This window comes from Schistocerca serialis, chromosome 7 (assembly GCF_023864345.2).
Source record: "Schistocerca serialis cubense isolate TAMUIC-IGC-003099 chromosome 7, iqSchSeri2.2, whole genome shotgun sequence".
Classification (NCBI taxonomy): domain Eukaryota; kingdom Metazoa; phylum Arthropoda; class Insecta; order Orthoptera; family Acrididae; genus Schistocerca; species Schistocerca serialis.
This window is the reverse complement of record NC_064644.1, coordinates 266,060,729-266,081,769: the sequence shown is the minus strand read 5'-3', so window position 1 is coordinate 266,081,769 and position 21,041 is coordinate 266,060,729. Positions and strand designations below refer to the sequence as shown.

The 21,041-nt window shown below is 39.6% G+C and overlaps 1 protein-coding gene across 1 annotated transcript in view; it reads left to right on the top strand.

Moving 5' to 3' along the window:
• The window catches only part of LOC126413006 (uncharacterized), a 144,386-nt gene extending 125,205 nt beyond the window's left edge, over nt 1-19,181 (top strand). Inside the window, exons 13-14 of the mRNA XM_050082898.1 lie at nt 1,042-1,362; nt 18,271-19,181. Coding sequence (XP_049938855.1) covers nt 1,042-1,362; nt 18,271-18,644 — 695 coding nt within the window. The 3' untranslated portion in view covers nt 18,645-19,181. The remainder of the gene's footprint in view (nt 1-1,041; nt 1,363-18,270) is intronic.
• Nucleotides 19,182-21,041: the final 1,860 nt, after the last annotated feature.

Here is a 21,041-nt window from a genome sequence, read left to right as displayed (position 1 = left end):
ATTCTTTCATGCTATTAGATATATTTCCCTTTCTCAGTTACAAGATATTTGTATCTCCATAGCAATCCATGGTAGTACTGAAAAGAGTAACCTATGTGGGTACACAAGCATTCAAGGTCCTGTCACAGCATAGTAAATGTGTTGTGGGTAATGCATGGTGGATATTAAGACTGAATTAAATAATTTTCTTTTGGGCAACTGCTCCAGCTCCATTGAAGTGTATTTGTGTTATAATTAACAATATTATGAAAAGTATAGTTGCTACTCACCATATAGTAGAGATGCTTAGTTGTTGTTAGGCACAACAAAAAGAAAGTGAGCTTTCAGCCAGTAAAGCCTTTGTCGAAAATAGTCAAAACACACACACACACACACACACACACACACACACACACCAATGCAAATCTCACATGCATGACCAGTTACAATTAATGTATTAAGTTATAATCTGATTAATATTAGGACCATAATACTTAAATATTTCACAGTTTTAAGCAATTTTAGATGTAAAGGCAAAATCACAATTTTTTTGTTACATTATTTCCTAAGACTCCTTGATCGTTTAAGCAATACGCTGCTCATGACAAACTGTCTCCTGCATTTCCTATTCCCTCTGTCATTGTACATCTTGTGACTCTGTTGTACTTCCACATCTTCTCTCAAGTTTCTTCCTTAGTTTTCTGTTCTCTCATGAGCCGGCCGGTGTGGCCGTGCGGTTCTAGGCGCTTCAGTCTGGAACCGCGTGACCGCTAAGGTCGCAGGTTCGAATCCTGCCTTGGGCATGGATGTGTGTGATGTTCTTAGGTTAGTTAGGTTTCAGTAGTTCTAAGTTCTAGGGGACTGATGACCACAGATGTTAAGTCCCATAGTGCTCAGAGCCTTTGTTCTCTCATGTGCCTCTCTTCTCGTAATGAAGTGGGAGCCACACATGAAGACTTAAGCTAAATTTGTTTCCTATAGAGCTGTGTTGCTGCAAGCACACATCCTTTACAGCTCTTTGCTGAGTATGCTTACAAATAAATTTAATTTTTTTCCCCCCAGATGAACCAAAGCCAGATCCAATACCTGCTCTGACTGAGGGAGTGGCAGTTTGTGGCAGCGCACTTCGCCAGCTTCGAAGATCCCGCCGCATTTACTGGGTGTTTTCTGTGCTGTTCTTCGTCATAATTGTGTGTGCAACAGTATTTGATGCGCCAGAAGCTTATGACAAGATACTCGATGTGGTTATTGCTGTGGCTTCTATTTTGTTTTGTTTTACACTTTTTATGTGTTCTTTGTGGAACCCAATAGAAGTTAATGCAATACGAGCTGGAAAGTTAGCAATGGAAGTGACATTAGCTGCTGCAGAACTGCGTCTGGCAGGTAAAGATTTATAGATAGGATGCAAGCATTTATACAAATGCTTAAATTTACTCGCATTTATAGCTTGCTAGTACAAATTATCTTGCCAATTTCTCTGCAAGTGCTGGCAGACTTAAGAACTCTGCCGTACTCAGAAAGCTCATTTATTTTGGGACCACATTTTGATGTGGGGAAGCAGCAGTGATCTAAATGTGAATTTAAACTATTTTGGGAGATAAATAGCTTAGCTTTTCTCTCGATTCTTGGGTGTACCAAAGCTCAATTTAAAACTACATGCTTCTGGAACGTACAGAGCTGTAGTTTTTTCTGTAACACTGTAGTAGATAGGCCCCTGTTTATACATTTTATATGAAATTCTATTGAATTCTAAAAACTCTTTTTTTTTTTAATTTTAAAAGGTGAACTAGGTCTGCACATGTTTATTTAAGAAGACCAAAAAATATTGGAACAGTATTTAACTCGTAAAAATTGTGGTTATAATCACTGCGTTTACACAGAACAGTATCTTCTTGTAAATTCTGGGCAATCTGGTTTTCATACTGAGAAAAAAGACACTCTCACTCCATGGCTGAACATTTGATGAATTATCTGCAAACAGACTCTTATCTTTATCATTCTTTCTGCCATGAAGTGAATAACTATTCCCCTTTTGTTACCTGTCACTTTTCACTTGCATGTAAAATAGTTTTTCTGCTTGTGACAGAAAAATTTAATACTTGCTTTCAGTTTCTTGAACAAATATTTTTTGCAGTTCAAGAATTTTAGAATCAAGAAGCCAATTTTAAAACATGTACAGTTGAATTGCCTTGTGATGAATGAGTGCTCTAGCACATAAGATGAAACCACCGAAAATATTGTGTAGACAGAAGTGCTGTTGTGTGGATGTGTGATACAAAACTTGTTTGTAACAAAATATTACTCATTCAATCCTGGGACCAGATGAATAGATAAATTTCTTGATTTATTAATGATTCAGTTGAGCATCTCTTTTCTGTCAGGTGTGAAGTACGTAACTTTACACTTGCACATATAGGTTTTCTTTTTGTCATTATCATTATTTTTTTATGGACAAAAATGGATCAACAGCTAAGGAAACATTTCAGTTTTTTCTCTTCTACATTGACGCTTACATTTCTTATTATTATTCTATGCTTTTTAAGGATGTGGATTGCCCTTTCAGTCTCCTATACAAAGAGAACCATGTTCTACCTTCCTGTTGAGGAAGTTGACGGTGGAGTCTGTCCATATGAACAAGAGAGAGGATTGTCAGGAGTCGAAATGAGTGATGATGAACATTTTTCGAGGTGTATAATGGATGTTAAAACAGAATAACTAAATGTGCATATATGTTAATGGAAGTTTTTGACAGAAGGGCAAGCTTTCATGAATTTACGTGAGGTAATGGTCTTAAGTATCTGAAAGGAGAAAAATTCAGACTCAATATATATATTAATATCTGGTACAAGTCAGATACGTAATCCATTTCAGCATTGAGGTTTAGAAAGAGAGTAAGTATCGTAATAACAGGAAAAGTGTGTGTGTCATTGTTGCCAATTGTTGATTGCATCTGAGGGAAATAAAAAAATTCTGTGGTCTTTGTTTGCGATGCTCATCACTCTTACTCAGTAAGATAGTTGTCTATATGGAAATGCAGGCTTTCACAGTGAATCTCGATGATGAAGTTTTCTCAGGTTATCAGCCGAGTCAAGGCGTTGTCTTGCTGCAGAATGATGCCTTGACTCAGCTAAGATAATTGTCAGCTGTTAGTGACATTGCATATTGAGAAGACTTTTTGGGTCAGTTATTAAGTGTTTATTTGATGGCGCTATGAAAACAGTGTTTTACCTGATAGGTCTTTGAACTGTTCTTCCAAAGTAGAAAATTCCATCTAAATTAGTTAACTGCTCCCATACCAAGTGAAGTTACTTAGCATTAAAAGACTGGACTTATATCTAGATAGCAAAGGGTTCAAATCTCCATCCACTGACCCTGATTCAGGTTTTCCCAATTTACCTAAGTAAGTTAAGGTGAAAATCAAGGCATTGCCAACTCCTTTCCATATTCTCCTTGACTGAGCTAGTGATTCACCAGTAATTACCACAATGTTGGTGGCATGTTACACCATATCTTCTTTATACAGTGTGCAGCTCAAGAGCTGTTCTTGACAATAATAAACACAGTTGCGTGGTCTGGTATTTCGACATTGATATGCATATTGCTGATCAGCTAGGATGACTGAAAGCTGACCAAATTATACCACATCCTTTAGGATATTTAATGATAAACATTGATCTGTCAGTTTCACTGAGTCATGTAAGTATCTTTACATTTGTTTGTTTTCTATGTATTTGATGTAGTTACAAATGAATATTCATTCACTTTGAGTGCATTTGGCTATACAGAACAAGTGATCAGATTTGCGTTCTTGGGTTTCATCAACTCTTGTTTAAATTTACAGAGCTATTCTCGCAATTTCTGTGTAATGCGCTGATCTTGTGTCCCTGTTCTTAGTAATTATAGTTCACTGTTCTTTTTAATGTCGATATCATGAGCTGTTGAAAATTGCATCTTTCTAAATTTCATTAATATACTCTATTTTATAAAGGAATACTACTGGTGGTTCATTAATTAGAATCATTGTTGTAGATACAGAACAGACGTTTTGAGTCTTTCATTGTTTCTCTTAAACTTTAAAATTAGTTCAGATTTTGTGCTGCAACTGGTGATTGATTCAGATTCAAACTTTTGGAAATTCCATTGAATTATGTAATTACATATGTACACTCCTGGAAATTGAAATAAGAACACCGTGAATTCATTGCCCCAGGAAGGGGAAACTTTATTGACACATTCCTGGGGTCAGATACATCACATGATCACACTGACAGAATCACAGGCACATAGACACAGGCAACAGAGCATGCACAATGTCGGCACTAGTACAGTGTATATCCACCTTTCACAGCAATGCAGGCTGATATTCTCCCATGGAGACGATCGTAGAGATACTGGATGTAGTCCTGTGGAACGGCTTGCCATGCCATTTCCACCTGGCGCCTCAGTTGGACCAGCGTTCGTGCTGGACGTGCAGACCGCGTGAGACGACGCTTCATCCAGTCCCAAACATGCTCAATGGGGGACAGATCCGGAGATCTTGCTGGCCAGGGTAGTTGACTTACACCTTCTAGAGCACGTTGGGTGGCACGGGATACATGCGGACGTGCATTGTCCTGTTGTAACAGCAAGTTCCCTTGCCGGTCTAGGAATGGTAGAACGATGGGTTCGATGACGGTTTGGATGTACCGTGCACTATTCAGTGTCCCCTCGACGATCACCAGTAGTGTACGGCCAGTGTAGGAGATCGCTCCCCACACCATGATGCCGGGTGTTGGCCCTGTGTGCCTCGGTCGTATGCAGTCCTGATTGTGGCGCTCACCTGCACGGCGCCAAACACGCATACGACCATCATTGGCACCAAGGCAGAAGCGACTCTCATCGCTGAAGACGACACGTCTCCATTCGTCCCTCCATTCACGTCTGTCGCGACACCACTGGAGGCGGGCTGCACGATGTTGGGGCGTGAGCGGAAGACGGCCTAACGGTGTGCGGGACCGTAGCCCAGCTTCATGGAGACGGTTGCGAATGGTCCTCGCCGATACCCCAGGAGCAACAGTGTCCCTAATTTGCTGGGAAGTGGCGGTACGGTCCCCTACGGCACTGCGTAGGATCCTACGGTCTTGGCGTGCATCCGTGCGTCGCTGCGGTCCGGTCCCAGGTCGACGGGCACGTGCACCTTCCGCCGACCACTGGCGACAACATCGATGTACTGTGGAGACCTCACGCCCCACGTGTTGAGCAATTCGGCGGTACGTCCACCCGGCCTCCCGCATGCCCACTATACGCCCTCGCTCAAAGTCCGTCAACTGCACATACGGTTCACGTCCACGCTGTCACGGCATGCTACCAGTGTTAAAGACTGTGATGGAGCTCCGTACGCCACGGCAAACTGGCTGACACTGACGGCGGCGGTGCACAAATGCTGCGCAGCTAGCGCCATTCGACGGCGAACACCGCGGTTCCTGGTGTGTCCGCTGTGCCGTGCGTGTGATCATTGCTTGTACAGCCCTCTCGCAGTGTCCGGAGCAAGTATGGTGGGTCTGACACACCGGTGTCAATGTGTTCTTTTTTCCATTTCCAGGAGTGTATTTTTGAAAACAGTTGTACCACTTCACTCTTGCTAACTGGCCAGTTTTCAACTTAAGCTTTTCTTTTGTTCGTTGTTTCAAGTATTTGCTGTACTATGCTATTTTGATCCACAGTTTGATTGTCTTCAGTACCATTGCATCATTGGTTATTCTGAATCAATGATAGTAACATTAAGTTGTCTGTGTCCCATTGCATTGCTATGAGATGTTCATAATTTAAACTTGTCTTTCATGCACTTTTGAAAAATGTTATTTTGTAATCATTCCTTTTGTTTCTGTTGCCCCCTATTCTTCCAGAGCTGTGTTTCATGGAATTTGTGTTGTGTGAGCCGCATGCCTCTTTGGTCAGCTGGTCTGCCAATTCATTTCTGTAGATAAATGCATGTGTGAGCTTCATTCCATGTAAAGTCTCTAAACTAATTATTCTTTTGCAACATTCAAGTCTTATTTCATGCTTGTTCAAATAGACTGTTGTGTTGGTTTGGATTCCTCCAAGAATATAATGTTGCTTCACTCTGTCTTATTACTGCTGTTTTTTAAGCTGTCTAATGTGTTAAGCTTGCCAAGAACCTTTACATTAACAAAGTGTTTTGTCTCATTGAGTATTCATGGCTCTGTTTACATTTTGTTATTGAGACTGACATTTTGTAGGTGAGAATTGCTACTCCTGCTCCTGTTCCTTCTACAGTAGTATACTGTCAGTGAGTACTTTGCTTGTTAATACTTTTGTTAAGAAGAACTATAGGAGCCATATGAAGTCAGTTTTTATGGTGAACAGCATCCCAACTTTTCTTTCTTCTTAATTTTTCCAACTGTATTCAATTGGAATTTTTTTTTTAGTTTGATTATTGTTGGTGCTATACCTGACTAAATACATAGTGTTTAATTTTATACTATTTTGTAGGCTTTGATAATCTTGATATTACTTAATCGTTGTACTCGTTTCTACTTATTGCAGTTGGACTGTCTAATTAAAGTGTTAATCCATAATGGAGATGTGTATGATAAGATCCTTAATAACACTCCTGTAGATTATTTGTAAACTCTTGGCGCCAAGTTCCCTGTTAAATCTGACCTGTTTTGATAACGTGTATTTATTCTGTACAATGGTCTGTGACATGCTGTATGTGATTGTTGAACCTAAAGTTATCATTAACAATTATTCCAAGTAATTTTAGTAAGTCAACTTGCATCATTTCAGTATTGTTCAAGAAGGTACAGACTTATGTTCTGTTCTTTTTCTTGTTAGTAAGAGGACTTTTGCTCATCGAAATGAATTTTTTCATTTTTGGCTCATTTTGCAAATTTTGCATTTCTGTGAGGCACTGTTTCCTTTTGGAATATTACCAAATCATCAGCAAAAGCAATAGTTTGTCTTGTGTAATTTGAGGAAGCAGATATAAAATATGTTCTAGAATCCTGTCCCACAACAAGAACCATGGAGCCATCCTTAGGTTGATTTCCTGTCAGTCTTGATATTGTTGGCAGACAAAAAAGCCACTCATAAATATAAATTTTAACTGAATATAATAGAGGGAAACATTCCACGTGGGAAAAATATATCTAAAAAGAAAGATGATGAAACTTACCAAACAAAAGCGCTGGCAGGTCGATAGACACACAAACAAACACAAACATACACACAAAATTCTAGCTTTCGCAACCAATGGTTGCCTCGTCAGGAAAGAGGGAAGGAGAAGGAAAGACAAAAGGATATGGGTTTTAAGGGAGAGGGTAAGGAGTCATTCCAATCCCGGGAGCGGAAAGACTTACCTTAGGGGGAAAAAAGGCTTGTCTGACATTTGGCATCACCCCCAAAGGCCTCACACTTAAAGTTCCCATCTCTGGCTGCAACTCTTCTTTCCATCAGTCCCTATACCAGTTCCAAACCAAACAATCCATTGCCCTCACCCACCTAATCCTTCACCTACACATCCACTCAGCCAATCAACACGCCCATCAACTCCTATCCTTTATAAAAATCCTCAATCTTTCCTCTCCCACATCCACACCTGTTGTTCAGAGCATCCTCCTACAGGCCAACCGCAAATTAGAACAGCATGCCACCCTCCACCTTAAAAAACTATCCAATCTCCTGGTTTCCCACCTCCGGAAAGGCAACTCACTCACCCTTCACAACCTTTCCAGCAAACCTCAACCTCCTCTCATTGCACACAAACCCAGTCTCTCCCATCTACTCAATCTCCCACTTCCAGCTCCACTCCCTCCAAAACCTCAAAATTCCAATCAACGCAATCTGGAACCACAACACCCCAATTCAGTAGTTAACCTTTCCTCCAAACCTCTCTCCCAATCCGAAACCTCTGTCCTATCCAAAGGCCTCACCTTCAGCCCCACTCCCAGATTTAACCAAACAGCCCTCGTCAAAGATTTACTGTCCTACACCCGTACTCTCTGCTGGAAATATCACTTTGCCACGAAGAAAAATGATCCTAATCCTACTCCTAAGGATCCAACTCCCCAAGACACTATCCAAATTGAACCATGCCTGGAACAGTTCCGTCCTCCGTCACAGCGGGACCCACCTCCTCTTCCTCAAAATCACCCTCTCCTAACCTTCCAGGAATTTCTGACTTCCAGCCTTGCCTCTCAATCCTTCTTAAAAAACCTTAATCCTACTCCCAACATCACCACTGCTGAAGCCCAGGCTATCCGTGATCTGAAGGCTGACCGATCCATCGTCATTCTTCCGGCGGACAAGGGTTCCACAACTGTGGTACTTGATCGTCGGGAGTATGTGGCTGAGGGACTGCATCAGCTTTCAGACAACACTACTTACAAAGTTTGCCAAGGCAATCCCATTCCTGATGTCCATGCGGAGCTTCAAGGAATCCTCAGAACCTTAGGCCCCCTACAAAACCTTTCACCCGACTCCATCAACCTCCTGACCCCACCAACACCCCGCACCCCTACCTTCTACCTTCTTCCCAAAATTCACAAACCCAATCATCCCGGCCGTCCCATTGTAGCTGGTTACCAAGCCCCCACCGAACGCATCTCTGCCTACGTAGATCAACACCTTCAACCCATTACATGCAGTCTCCCATCCTTCATCAAAGACACCAACCACTTTCTCAAACGCCTGGAATCCCTACCCAGTCTGTTACCCCCGGAAACCATCCTTGTAACCATTGATGCCACTTCCTTATACACAAATATTCCGCATGTCCAGGGCCTCGCTGCGATGGAGCATTTCCTTTCACGCCGATCACCTGCCGCCCTACCTAAAACCTCTTTCCTCATTACCTTAGCCAGCTTCATCCTGACCCACAACTTCTTCACTTTTGAAGGCCAGACATACCAACAATTAAAGGGAACAGCCATGGGTACCAGGATGGCCCCCTCGTATGCCAACCTATTCATGGGTCGCTTAGAGGAAGCCTTCCTGGTTACCCAGGCCTGCCAACCCGAAGTTTGGTACAGATTTATTGATGACATTTTCGTGATCTGGACTCACAGTGAAGAAGAACTCCAGAATTTCCTCTCCAACCTTAACTCCTTTGGTTCCATCAGATTCACCTGGTCCTACTCCAAATCCCATGCCACTTTCCTTGACGTTGACCTCCACCTGTCCAATGGCCAGCTTCACACGTCCGTCCACATTAAACCCACCAACAAGCAACAGTACCTCCATTATGACAGCTGCCACCCATTCCACATCAAACGGTCCCTTCCCTACAGCCTAGGTCTTCGTGGCAAACGAATCTGCTCCAGTCCAGAATCCTTGAACCATTACACCAACAACCTGAAAACAGTTTTTGCATCCCGTAACTACCCTCCCGACCTGGTACAGAAGCAAATAACCAGAGCCACATCCTCATCTCCTCAAACCCGGAACCTTCCACAGAAGAACCCCAAAAGTGCCCCACTTGTGACAGGATACTTTCCGGGACTGGATCAGATTCTGAATGTGGCTCTCCAGCAGGGATACGACTTCCTCAAATCCTGCCCTGAAATGAGATCCATCCTTCATGAAATCCTCCCCACTCCACCAAGAGTGTCTTTCCGCCGTCCACCTAACCTTCGCAACCTCTTAGTTCATCCCTATGAAATCCCCAAACCACCTTCCCTACCCTCTGGCTCCTACCCCTGTAACCGCCCCCGGTGTAAAACCTGTCCCATGCACCCTCCCACCACCACCTATTCCAGTCCTGTAACCCGGAAGGTGTACACGATCAAAGGCAGAGCCACGTGTGAAAGCACCCACGTGATTTACCAACTGACCTGCCTACACTGTGAAGCGTTCTATGTGGGAATGACCAGCAACAAACTGTCCATTCGCATGAATGGACACAGGCAGACAGTGTTTGTTGGTAATGAGGATCACCCTGTGGCTAAACATGCCTTGGTGCACGGCCAGCACATCTTGGCACAGTGTTACACTGTCCGGGTTATCTGGATACTTCCCACTAACACCAACCTGTCAGAACTCCGGAGATGGGAACTTGCCCTTCAGCATATCCTTTCTTCTCGCTATCCGCCAGGCCTCAATCTCCGCTAATTTCTAATTTCAATTTGCCGCCGCTCATACCTCACCTGTCTTTCAACTTCATCTTTGCCTCTGTACATCCGCCCCGACTGACATCTCTGCCCAAACTCTTTGCCTTTACAAATGTCTGCTTGTGTCTGTGTATGTGTGGATGGATATGTGTGTGTGTGCGAGTGTAACCTGTCCTTTTTTCCCCCTAAGGTAAGTCTTTCCGCTCCCGGGATTGGAATGACTCCTTACCCTCTCCCTTAAAACCCATATCCTTTTGTCTTTCCTTCTCCTTCCCTCTTTCCTGACGAGGCAACCATTGGTTGCGAAAGCTAGAATTTTGTGTGTATGTTTGTGTTTGTTTGTGTGTCTATCGACCTGCCAGCACTTTTGTTTGGTAAGTTTCATCATCTTTCTTTTTAGATATAAATTTTAACTGAGTTGTATAAGTTGGTAGAAGACAGAAATTATTTTAATGATCTGAGAATACTAGGCCATTAAGTGCCATCAAAGGCTCCCTGTAATCTAGACACCTAGGCTTACCATTAACATCTATTAATCATGCACCAAACATTGAATATACCACTTCTAAAGTGTCTACAGACTTTCCTCTGGAGTAAAGTGATAGCAGTCTTTGTACTAGACTTCATAGATAAATTTGCTGAAGAGAAGACAATCGGACAATCGTATAACTTTCCTCTGTCAGTTTTATAATTACTTCAACTCATTTTTTTCATTTCTTTCTCATCATGTTTTTGTCTGTTTTCTTATACTTTATACTTCATGTCTTTGTTTTCTGTTTTTAATCATCATTTTCATGTCATGAAATTTATGCTCTGTTAGAAGTCTTCTATTAGTTTCTGCATATACAAGAATCTCATTCTATCTGAACTAGGTGGGACCAGATGAAATTTGGATTAACAGATATCCAGATTTCTGGAAATATTCTACTAAATGCAAAACTGATATGTACGACAATATACAAACCCATTATTTTGCCACTAACAAGAAGAGCTTCATTGACATTTGAACTCTATATTTACTGTAGTCTGCTCTAGTTTATTTACAGCTATAGTGTGTAAAATTCTTGTGTTCTAAGCTTGTGTGGTGTTTGAGAGCAACAAGATCCTATAAGCCATTCACTAACATCAGATCGGCTGGAGTTATTGTCCATTCTAGGTTACCTACTAATTTTACCATTTATGCCACTGCATCCCCATGAGGAGTTATTTCTTTCCCTGAAAAGGTGCTTTTGTTGTCCACCTCATCAACACTGCCCTTCTCTGTAGTACAAAAGGCAGCAATTCGTCATCAGTCATCATGCTGTAACCAACATCGCTGCCATTCTGCAACTATTTCTTGCATCCAAACAACCAGGAATGTGTGGTAACATTTAAATAAATTCAGGAATGTTGCAGACTTCACAAATTTCAGCAGTTGAATCACAAATACCAGGCCATACTCTTTTCCATGACTTCAGAATCAATAGTTCAGTAACGTAATCCCAAGAAGATGCAACCATAAAATTCATATATTTGATATTTACCAATTTCAATACACAAAACACACCAACTTCTTCCCTTCTTGAATTAATTTACACAGTAGCAGTCTTCTGTATACCCATTTGATGCATTCCAGTACACCTTGATCCTTGGGTTGTAGAAGGAGCATTATGTTAAGAGGGAAGAACTTCACACTGATGTCACCACTGACAACCTGCTCCACTCCCTGGTACGACAGTGCATTGCCAATAACCATTATTTTCTCACACTTGGCACAAAATCATCATTATACCAGTTTTTTAAAATGCCACTGTTCATCCCTGCATATCTTTATGATTTTTAGACAGTTGAAAAACAGGACTGATGACCATGTTTCAATGCATGAAGATGTTTTGATTTTCCTATCAACAGCAATGGAATTTGTGTATTCTGGTTGCATTTCTACAAACCATAACTTTAACTCTATTGTTACATCTCTACTCTAATGTGGAAGCCAACATCTTACTGGGTAGCATCCGATAAAAAAGTCCAGATTCATCCGCATTTTAAATCTGGTGTGTAGTTAAGTTTTTGGAGGAAATAACATTTTAAAATTCTTTTATGAAATTTTCTACAGCCGTTGTATTTCGTAAAAAACTTTCACCGAAAGCTGGGGTATGCCATGATGAGCTTTCCAACTAATATTGTTTGGGTGTGTAGTTAGGATCATCATTGGATAGGTTGCTGCTTAAGTTTAGTGCCTTTTCTGTCAGGATTTGACCCAATATCAGAACACCATGGTCTCTCTTTCCCACTGAACCAAACAACTAATGCTTCATCCAGTGTTTCATTTCTGGCTTTCTTTATTTTACTACAATTCGGCAAACTGCCTTGAGTCATCTTTCGGAGCAGAATAGTCAGTTTCTTTTCAGTTCTTCTTCCATTCTGACACAAGTGATATCCCTGTACCACATTCTGCTACTACGTTTTTCAGCAGTTTCCCCTTGTCTGCTCTGTGTACTGCTTACAACTTTTTGTCCTTAAACACAACCAGTTTCTTTTGCTTCAACGCCATTTCACTCACACATACACTCAAAACATGGGAACAGAAGAATAATACTGGTACAGCTTTTTAACGCTGTAAGGGATAGATTCACACAGACTCTAGTAACATATCTGGAAGCTTGCTGCATGCTGCACATTTTTGTGTTAAAACAAATGGAAAAGGAAGCAAAAAAAAAAAAAAAAAAATCCAGATAAACTGGAAATCCAGGTTAATGAGAGCCAGATAAATGAGTTTCTTGTGTAATGTCTTATCTGTTGGTTACTTACGCCTTTCTCAATTTAATGTAAATTTTCATCGAATTAGCCTTTCCTGATCTACAGTTCACTACCATTAGCCATCCTTTTCCAAAAGCTGGGAACTTACTTGTTATGGTGTTTTATACTTAAGTTGTTTTTTCATATTGCTGCATTTCCGTTTGCAGCTATGTTTTCCAATCTTTTCTATTCCAAGAACATTTAGTATGAGTTTCATGTTCATAGTCACGAATCAACTTCTCTAAATAAATAAACAGAATGGTGCAGTTGTTAGCACATTGGGCTTGCATTCTGGATGAGCAAGGTCAAATCCCTGCTTGGTTATCCAGATTAGGTATTCTGGTTTCCCTAAATCAGTTAATGCAATTGCCAGGATGGTTTCTTTAAGAAATTTCATAGCCAGTGCCCCTCTCTATCTTTGTCCTATCCTAGCTAGTGCTCCATGTGTAACGACCTTTTTGTCAGTGTGACTTTAAACTGTAGTCTTCCTTAATTACTTCCATCTGCACTAATTGTTTACCAAAAAATGTTTTCAGGTGCAATATTTCTTTACTTCTTCACAACTGTCCTTCAGATGTCACTAAATGTGTATGTCTGGCTTTGCTGTGTGGGCAAACTACACAACTTGTGTTAACAGTTATGCCAACAGCAGTATAACTTTGTAGCGTGTGCTTCCAAAGAATGTGACATTTTAAACTACAAATAAAAACTTAAAACTTCTGCCAAAAAGTGCAAGGTGGCTGGTGTTTGTATCCTTTTGTGACGATGGGTTTTTGCGATTATAGTTGTGGTTTAAGGGATATTCTTATACCTAACTTTTCATAGCCCACTGTTTTAATTATTTAGTCCAGATAGTGTTAAATTTTTCTCTTTTTGAAGAATTAGAAATTAGACAATACAAAAAAACTGTCTCCATAGCTCTTGATTTTGTCTCTAGCAGCAGGATACAAAATGCTAAGGAGAGGGATATGTCTTGTATTATGGCTAAAAATCATTAAGTCCAAATGTTCACAGAATAAATTGATAAACTCTTGTTTGTCTCTCTTGGCATAAACACACTAAATGTAATGTGGTATAAAAATTCCTTAGAGTGATTGTTTTCTTCCTCCTAGATTTTAAATCAGGCCTGTTGATGACTCAGTTCACTAAATGTAGTTTCATAGCCAAAACAAATAAACTCTCATTAGCATTGACAGTACGCTGGTGCCCTGTAATTGACCTAATATGCTGCTCTTAAATGACTGAACAGCTTAGGCTTTGAAAGCATAAATTTGTGTGTAGCAGCCTTTTAGAAGGCTTTAACTTTTTTTTTTAATTTCTGACCTTGGCCAACTATGGACCACAAAGAACTTCTGCTTACAGAACGTCTATATTTTATTTTATTTTATTTTATTTTTTCTTTACTCCTTGGAAATTATCCGTTTGGGCCTCTTGTTTGGTGGTTTGTCTTGAAATGATTTTATACCATTATCTTTGCTTCTGAACTGTCTTCTATTGTCCACTAACTGCGGCGTAATTCCAAGTTCCGCAGCATCCCTCTTTACCTCATCTAGCCATTTACATGTGGTCCTTAACCCCCTGATGTGGGTGAAGGCACTTTTGGTCAGTCTGCATTTCATCTATTCTTAGTAGTTGCCCATAAAACTTCAACTTCTGTTTCCTCATTGTGTCTGTGATCTTTTCAGTGTATGTAGAGTTCCTTGTTTTTCCTCATTTTCCAATTCCCACCAGTAGTTTTCTGTGGTCCGAGTATTTTTCTCAGAATCTTCCTTTTTTTTCTTTTCAAGTTCTTGTAGCTCCCCTTTCTTATTTGAAATAATACACTCCAAAGCATACAATCCTTCAGGTTGTACTAGGTTGTACTACTGAGTTATAGTGTATGATTGTGGCCTTGTAGGGTAATGCCTGTTTGTTGTACTTGTTCTGTGTTAGCTTGTAGGCCAGGTCTAGTTTCCTGGCTCTTCCTGGATCCATTCCTCCAGGTATTTAAACTTCTCTGTCCTCTTTAATCTTCCTATGATTTACTTCCATGCATCTCTCACTTCAGTTCCTGTGTTCTGTATATTCTATCTTTTCATAGGGGATTTCAAGACCCATTTGTTCTGCGATTTCAGGAAGACTCAAGCATGTTTCGAACAACTTCTTGGTTGTTGGCTAAGAGGGCAAGGCCATCGGCAAAAGCTAAACACTTGATGTCCAGGTTCTGTTATTCCCTCCCAAGGCATATTCCTCTTATTCCTTTCAAATTCAGAGCCTCTTTCCAAGTTTTCACTATTTTCTCTAGTATGATGTGAGAGAGGATTGGTGTAATCCATCCCCTCTGACCCATGCTAGGCTTTCAAACAGATCAGAAATTTTCAGAAATTTCTCCAAAGAACTTGACTTTGGAGATGGTTCCTATCAGTGTTTGTTCAGAGACTTCTCTAATTTTTTTCCCCCAGACTGTTCCAGGGTACTAAATAATGTTTGTCTACCTGTCGAGTTGCATGCATTTTTAAAGTTTACAAAGATCACCACAATTTTCTGGTTCCACACAGCTCTTGTGCACAGAGTGCATTTTATGTTGAATATCTGTTTGGCACACGATCTTCCTTTCTGGAAACCAGCTTGGTATATTCCAGTGAGGTGATCAGCCTATTCTTCAACTCTGCTCAGCAGAGCTTCAGAGAGTATCTTATAAGTGGTTGAAAGTGGTGTAATTATTTGGATCCGTTCAATTACCTTTTTTATGAGGTGGGTGTATAGCACATATTTCCAGTCATTTGGGGTCTGTCCCGTGTTCCATATTTCTTCTATAAGGTGATGGATTTTTTCTGCAGTGATCTCTTCTCTGACTTTTGACATTTCTGCCACATGCCATCTTCCGCTAATGCTTTGTTATCTTTGAGCTCTTTGATTATCTGTTTGACCTCTTCCAGACTTGTCGGTTTAGAATCTGGATTCTCATGAATTAGTTTCGTGGCATCCTGTCTCTCCAAAGGTTCTTTGCAGTTTACCGACACATTAAAATCGTTCACCAAGAGCTCACAGTTTTCTTTGTTGCTAGTAACTATACTACCATTTGTACATTTAAAGCAGAGATTTGGCAGTTGATACCCTGGAGCTCCCCTATTATGGTTCGATAAAAACACCTTGATATTGTTATTTATAAACTGTTCATCCAGTTTTTCCACCCTAGATGTGTCATGTCCTCTCTTTTCAGCTGTTTTATGATCTTAACTGCTTCTTTCCTTTCACTCCTGAATTCTTCCCATTTTTTCTCAGTTTTGTTGGGATTCCACCTCTTCCAGGATTTTACTCTTCAATCAAGTGCTTCATCACATTTTTCATTCCATCACCTGGGCTTCCTTTTTCTTGGAGGGTTTCCCAAACTTTTGGATGCTGTGATCAAGTATTCTCTGATCTCTTCTCAGCCATTTATATCGATGTCAGAAAGGTTTTCACGGTATCTATCTTGGTTCTGCTTCAGTGTCTCTATACTGATTTTGGGCTTCCTGCTTGTTCTCGATATGGGTCTGTTTGGCTGGAATCTTACTTTGATCTCTGAAAGGTAGTGGTCTGATTTGATGTTGTCACTTTTTCTCACTGTGATGTTCAGGATTTCCTTATGATTCGGTTTGTTATAGCGACTCAGTCGATCTGGCACTCCCAAGTGTCGTGTTGGGAGAGACCCAAGTCTTGGACATTAGTTTCAGGTTGAATTATCTGCAAAAAGCAATAAGGCTTTCAACAATTCTAATTGTTCTTCTATGTTTCAGGTTGTTTCCCACAACTGTTCCATACTTATTTTCTCTGCCCAGCTGAGCATTGAAATCTCCAAGCAAGATTTTTACATGATGTTGAGGGATTTTGGAAGTTGCATCCTCAAGAGTTTCCCAGAAGTCATCTACCTTTTCAGGGTTTCTCTTGTGCATTGATAAAAGTGTGAGCTTTATTTGCAGATTGAATGGACAAGAGCGAGATCCTCTCGATGGGGAGGTGAAACTGATGTTCGATTCAGTCTTGTTCCTTTTGACTACAAGGCTGTCCCCAGGATCAGTATGTTAGACTTATTTTTATCACAGGTTTACCTTTTATAAACTCTTCTGAATGAAATGGATTCTTATCCAGGTATCTGGTCTCTTGTAGTGCCGTATACAGGTGTTCTGGTTTTTTACAATGTTGTCCAGTCAGAAGTGTATTGATGTTTAGCATTCCAGGCAGGTATTTTTGTGTGAGTCGTACATTCTGCGTGTGTTTTCATCATGCCTTAAGTTGAAGATAGTTGGGAAGTAGAGCATAGCCCACTCCTCAGAGTTAAAACAGATTGTAAGCCCCAGAGCTCAGTTAAGGCTGCCCTTAACCTTAGTACAGACACCTTTTGCAGCCACCCCTAACCTGGAGAATAGACACTGGGTGCTGAATTTCAGTTTCCACTAAGGGGTCCAGCACATACTGAGCTTTTATATTATCCCCAAAAGCAGGGCTGCCTCTTCTGCCAGTTCTGCCATACCTCTGATCTGCATATCCACCTTCATTACTGTTGAGGTCTTCATCACCACCCTGGCAAGGGGACCTGACAAGTACCATCACCCAGGCCAGGTGAACGTAGTTTTTTAATGAAGTGTTATTCCTGTCCTCCTTCTCTCTCAGCCAGGCTTGGGACTGGCTGTAGCAAACTTTGTGTAACTTTATCAAGAAATATTGTTAATTAGCTGATTAATTTCATATTAAATTGGCACATTTCCTCAGTTTCATCGTAACTGTCATAAGTACATTGAATCACATCATGTAGAAATTGATTTTAACAGGATCTCCCAATGATGTCATATTAATTGGACATCACAACATGAATTGTTATGAATAGCTGAAACACTAATTATTATATTCAGCAGTAGTTCTTCAACTAAAAACAGTTGTGTGATCTTTCAACCAGCATAGAAGACTCAACTAACCAGTTGTCAACACTGAGCAGAAAGCAACTTAGAGAACCACCTGAAAGCTTCTTACAAATCAAAAAATTAAGGAAATTTTCCTATTGCTAAGGTTATTGGAATATTATGAAAATGTAATGGACAATTATGTGTAACTGAATCGTGAAAGTGCAAAGCAAGAAGTTATTAAAACTATAAAATCTCCTTTGGAACAAAAAATTCTTAAAAATATTGGTTAGTTTCAACCTAATTTTAAATGTAACAAAGGTTTTGTTACCCTTTTGTCACAAAATATTGTTGCATAATAACTTTATCTTTATTACTTAGGCTGCACCTCATTTCATATGTTTGCAGATACATTTTTGTGCAGTTAATGCACCTAAAAATATGGAAGTAATCATTTAAAATAAAGAATGCCATTAGTTCTCTTGCTCTTCTTGTGACTGCCATATGTGCAGTAAGTGCTAATGCATAGATTTGTTCTTCTACAGGCTTTGTGGCTCAGATGGAGGCTGCAGGGGCTGAGCATAGAGAAAGAAGCCAAAATAGCAAACAGACTGGACAATCACTTACATCTGAAGTTGATGAGGGTGAGAGTAGCATGACTAATCAGTCAGATGTCCTTAGTAACAGAATCAGTAGACAAAGCAAATGTTTATTGCTGTCAGAAAGCAAAAAGGACACTGATATGGGTTCTAGGCAGTTACTGCTCTCAGAATCAATGGATATAGTAGAAAACCATACAGGACAGCCACTTTTGCAAGAGACAAGGCATAATTCACAAGGGGAACATAGGCAGTCAGTACTTATTCCAAATTTTTCATTTCTTCATAAATGTTGGTTTAGGGCAGATTCAAAATCATAGTATGTTACCAGTTGCAGAGAAGTTATAACTGCTCACCCCTGCAGCTCAGAAGAATGAGTCTTGAGAAGCCATCCTGATGAATAAAGTAAGAATTCCAGAGTTTATTCAGATGTGTGTGCTAATCCATACTGCCATTTGATTAAAAGTCTGCAACAGCTTGTGTTTGTGGTGTAGTTAATTTTTATAGTTTGTGTATGTGGTTAACTTAGCATTTATTATCTTTTTTAGGAGGACCAAGCTGTGTAATATTTCTCTACAGATTTGTAGTTCTTCCATTTGTGAACTCTTTTTGTTAAGAAAATCTTCTGTGTTTATGCTTTCCAGTCTTGCATTTGAACCATTTTGTGCACATGTGTGTGCATCAAATACAATGTGTAAGGTTGTGATATCTGCTGCTCACCTATATCTCAGACCATCCATCTCTGTTTGTCACTAATTATCAATACTTTTAGAACAAGAAAGAAACCCTCACTTTGGCAAGCAAAGAGATTATTCAGAGTGTGTGTGTGTGTGTGTGTGTGTGTGTGTGTGTGTGTGTGTGTGTGCGCGCGCGCACAGGCTTTCATTTTTAGTCCAAGTACTAGCCCCCTTTCTGAGGAACAAAACTAGCTGAAGGTTAAGTTCTCTCACAGGCATTTTTCTTATTTGATACTGCTGAACATATCTGTATTCTGCTGATTAGAAATAGAATAAATCTGGATCATTCCATGTGGTGAGCATATAACTACTAACATTTTCCTGACAGTTGTACTACAGCTTGCTTTCATCTTTCATCAGTTGTGATGAACATTGCTAAATGGGTAGAATGAATCATTAGGTCAAGTTTAACATTTGTATGTTTTAATTGGATGTCTTTAATAGTTTTTTATAAAAGGGACTAGCTATCTTAATCCCTGTATCAGGTGGTGGTAGAATTTTTGTTTGTTTTGGGACTATCACTATTTGTAGCAAAGATTTTTTTCTATATAGCTTTTGGCAAACATAAAAAAAGGCATAACATTTGTTACAAAGTGTTCCTCTTAATATCAGAAGCATAAATTGTTTTCTCGTAACTATGTTGTACACGGTATTACATGGATAAATATGATTTTTGAAGATTCATATGAGTAATATGGATGCTGTCATGACCATATTGTTTATGAGAAGTTACTGTTCAGCCGTCCATTAAAAATATCTGTAGAGCAGCAGAATATAAATAATTGTTGAATATCTGTTAAACATAGTTTTTGTTGTGCTGCTGTACAAGAATTTTTTAGTTATTAAAATGTATCAGTGGACTCTGTCTTTTATAACAAAAAAAGGTAATTTTAACATATTTTTATAGTGATGATGTGAATAACACTATTATTTCGGTACCTGTCATTTGCAGCTGACTGACAATAGGTAGCTCAAATTATGTTACCCTGTCTCTTTGTTGGGTAAGAATTCCTAGTTTTAGAATCTTATTCACTTAACATTCCTATCCATGAATGTAATATGGGTCTCACTCAGTGGTCTAAAATTGAAAATAAGTTTCTCAATTGTAGCTACATTGGGTGTTATTACTTCCATTTATTGCAACTTGCAGCATAAAATTCATAAGGGGAAATATATGATGCAGTACCCAGTATGTACACCATGCAATAAATAGTATGACTCAGTACCAAGATGTACACTAATTTTCAATCAGTAGTTGCTGACTATGACTGTGGACTAAACATGAAACAGTTACCGACACAGCCCTCAATTTAGATTTGTTGTTTGTAGTGTAGTAACATTATTATTTTACTGTGTTTTTGTATTATTTATTTATTTATTTATTTAAATCACAAGATAACCAACAACAAATGAATGTTCCTGGCTGTATCTAGTGTTGTGACTACAGCAAGTAGAAGCACATTCTGTGATAAAGCTAAAGTGAATACTGTCTATTGGTTTTCATTTAAAAAATATGGACTGTGTGTATATTTAATGACAGCAAATAATGGTGATAAAATTAATCCAAATTGTCCCATAATAGTATATTCATTGGCATGTGATTCTGCTTATAATTTAGAACTTTTTCAGTAAATAATTATTTGAAGGAAAGTGCTCAATGTTAAGACAACTGTAATATGTTGTAAGAAGTATCTGAAATTTTATATTTATTTTATTCATACCTTACAGTGACTTTTAAAATCATTAATAACTCAGTGCATGAGTGGCTGATATATTTGCTTAAACACACATCTGTATGAATTTAAATTCTTGACTTCCATTAACACCGTGTCATTATGGGGACTGCTGTAAAACATGGGCACCCGCAAGCAATGCAATGCAACTTGTTTTGAGCCATCATTTCACTAGAAGTAAAAAAAACTTGCTTAAGTTTCAGAGAATGTAAGTGGAAGTGCAGTAAGAGAGAGAAAGGGATTTTAG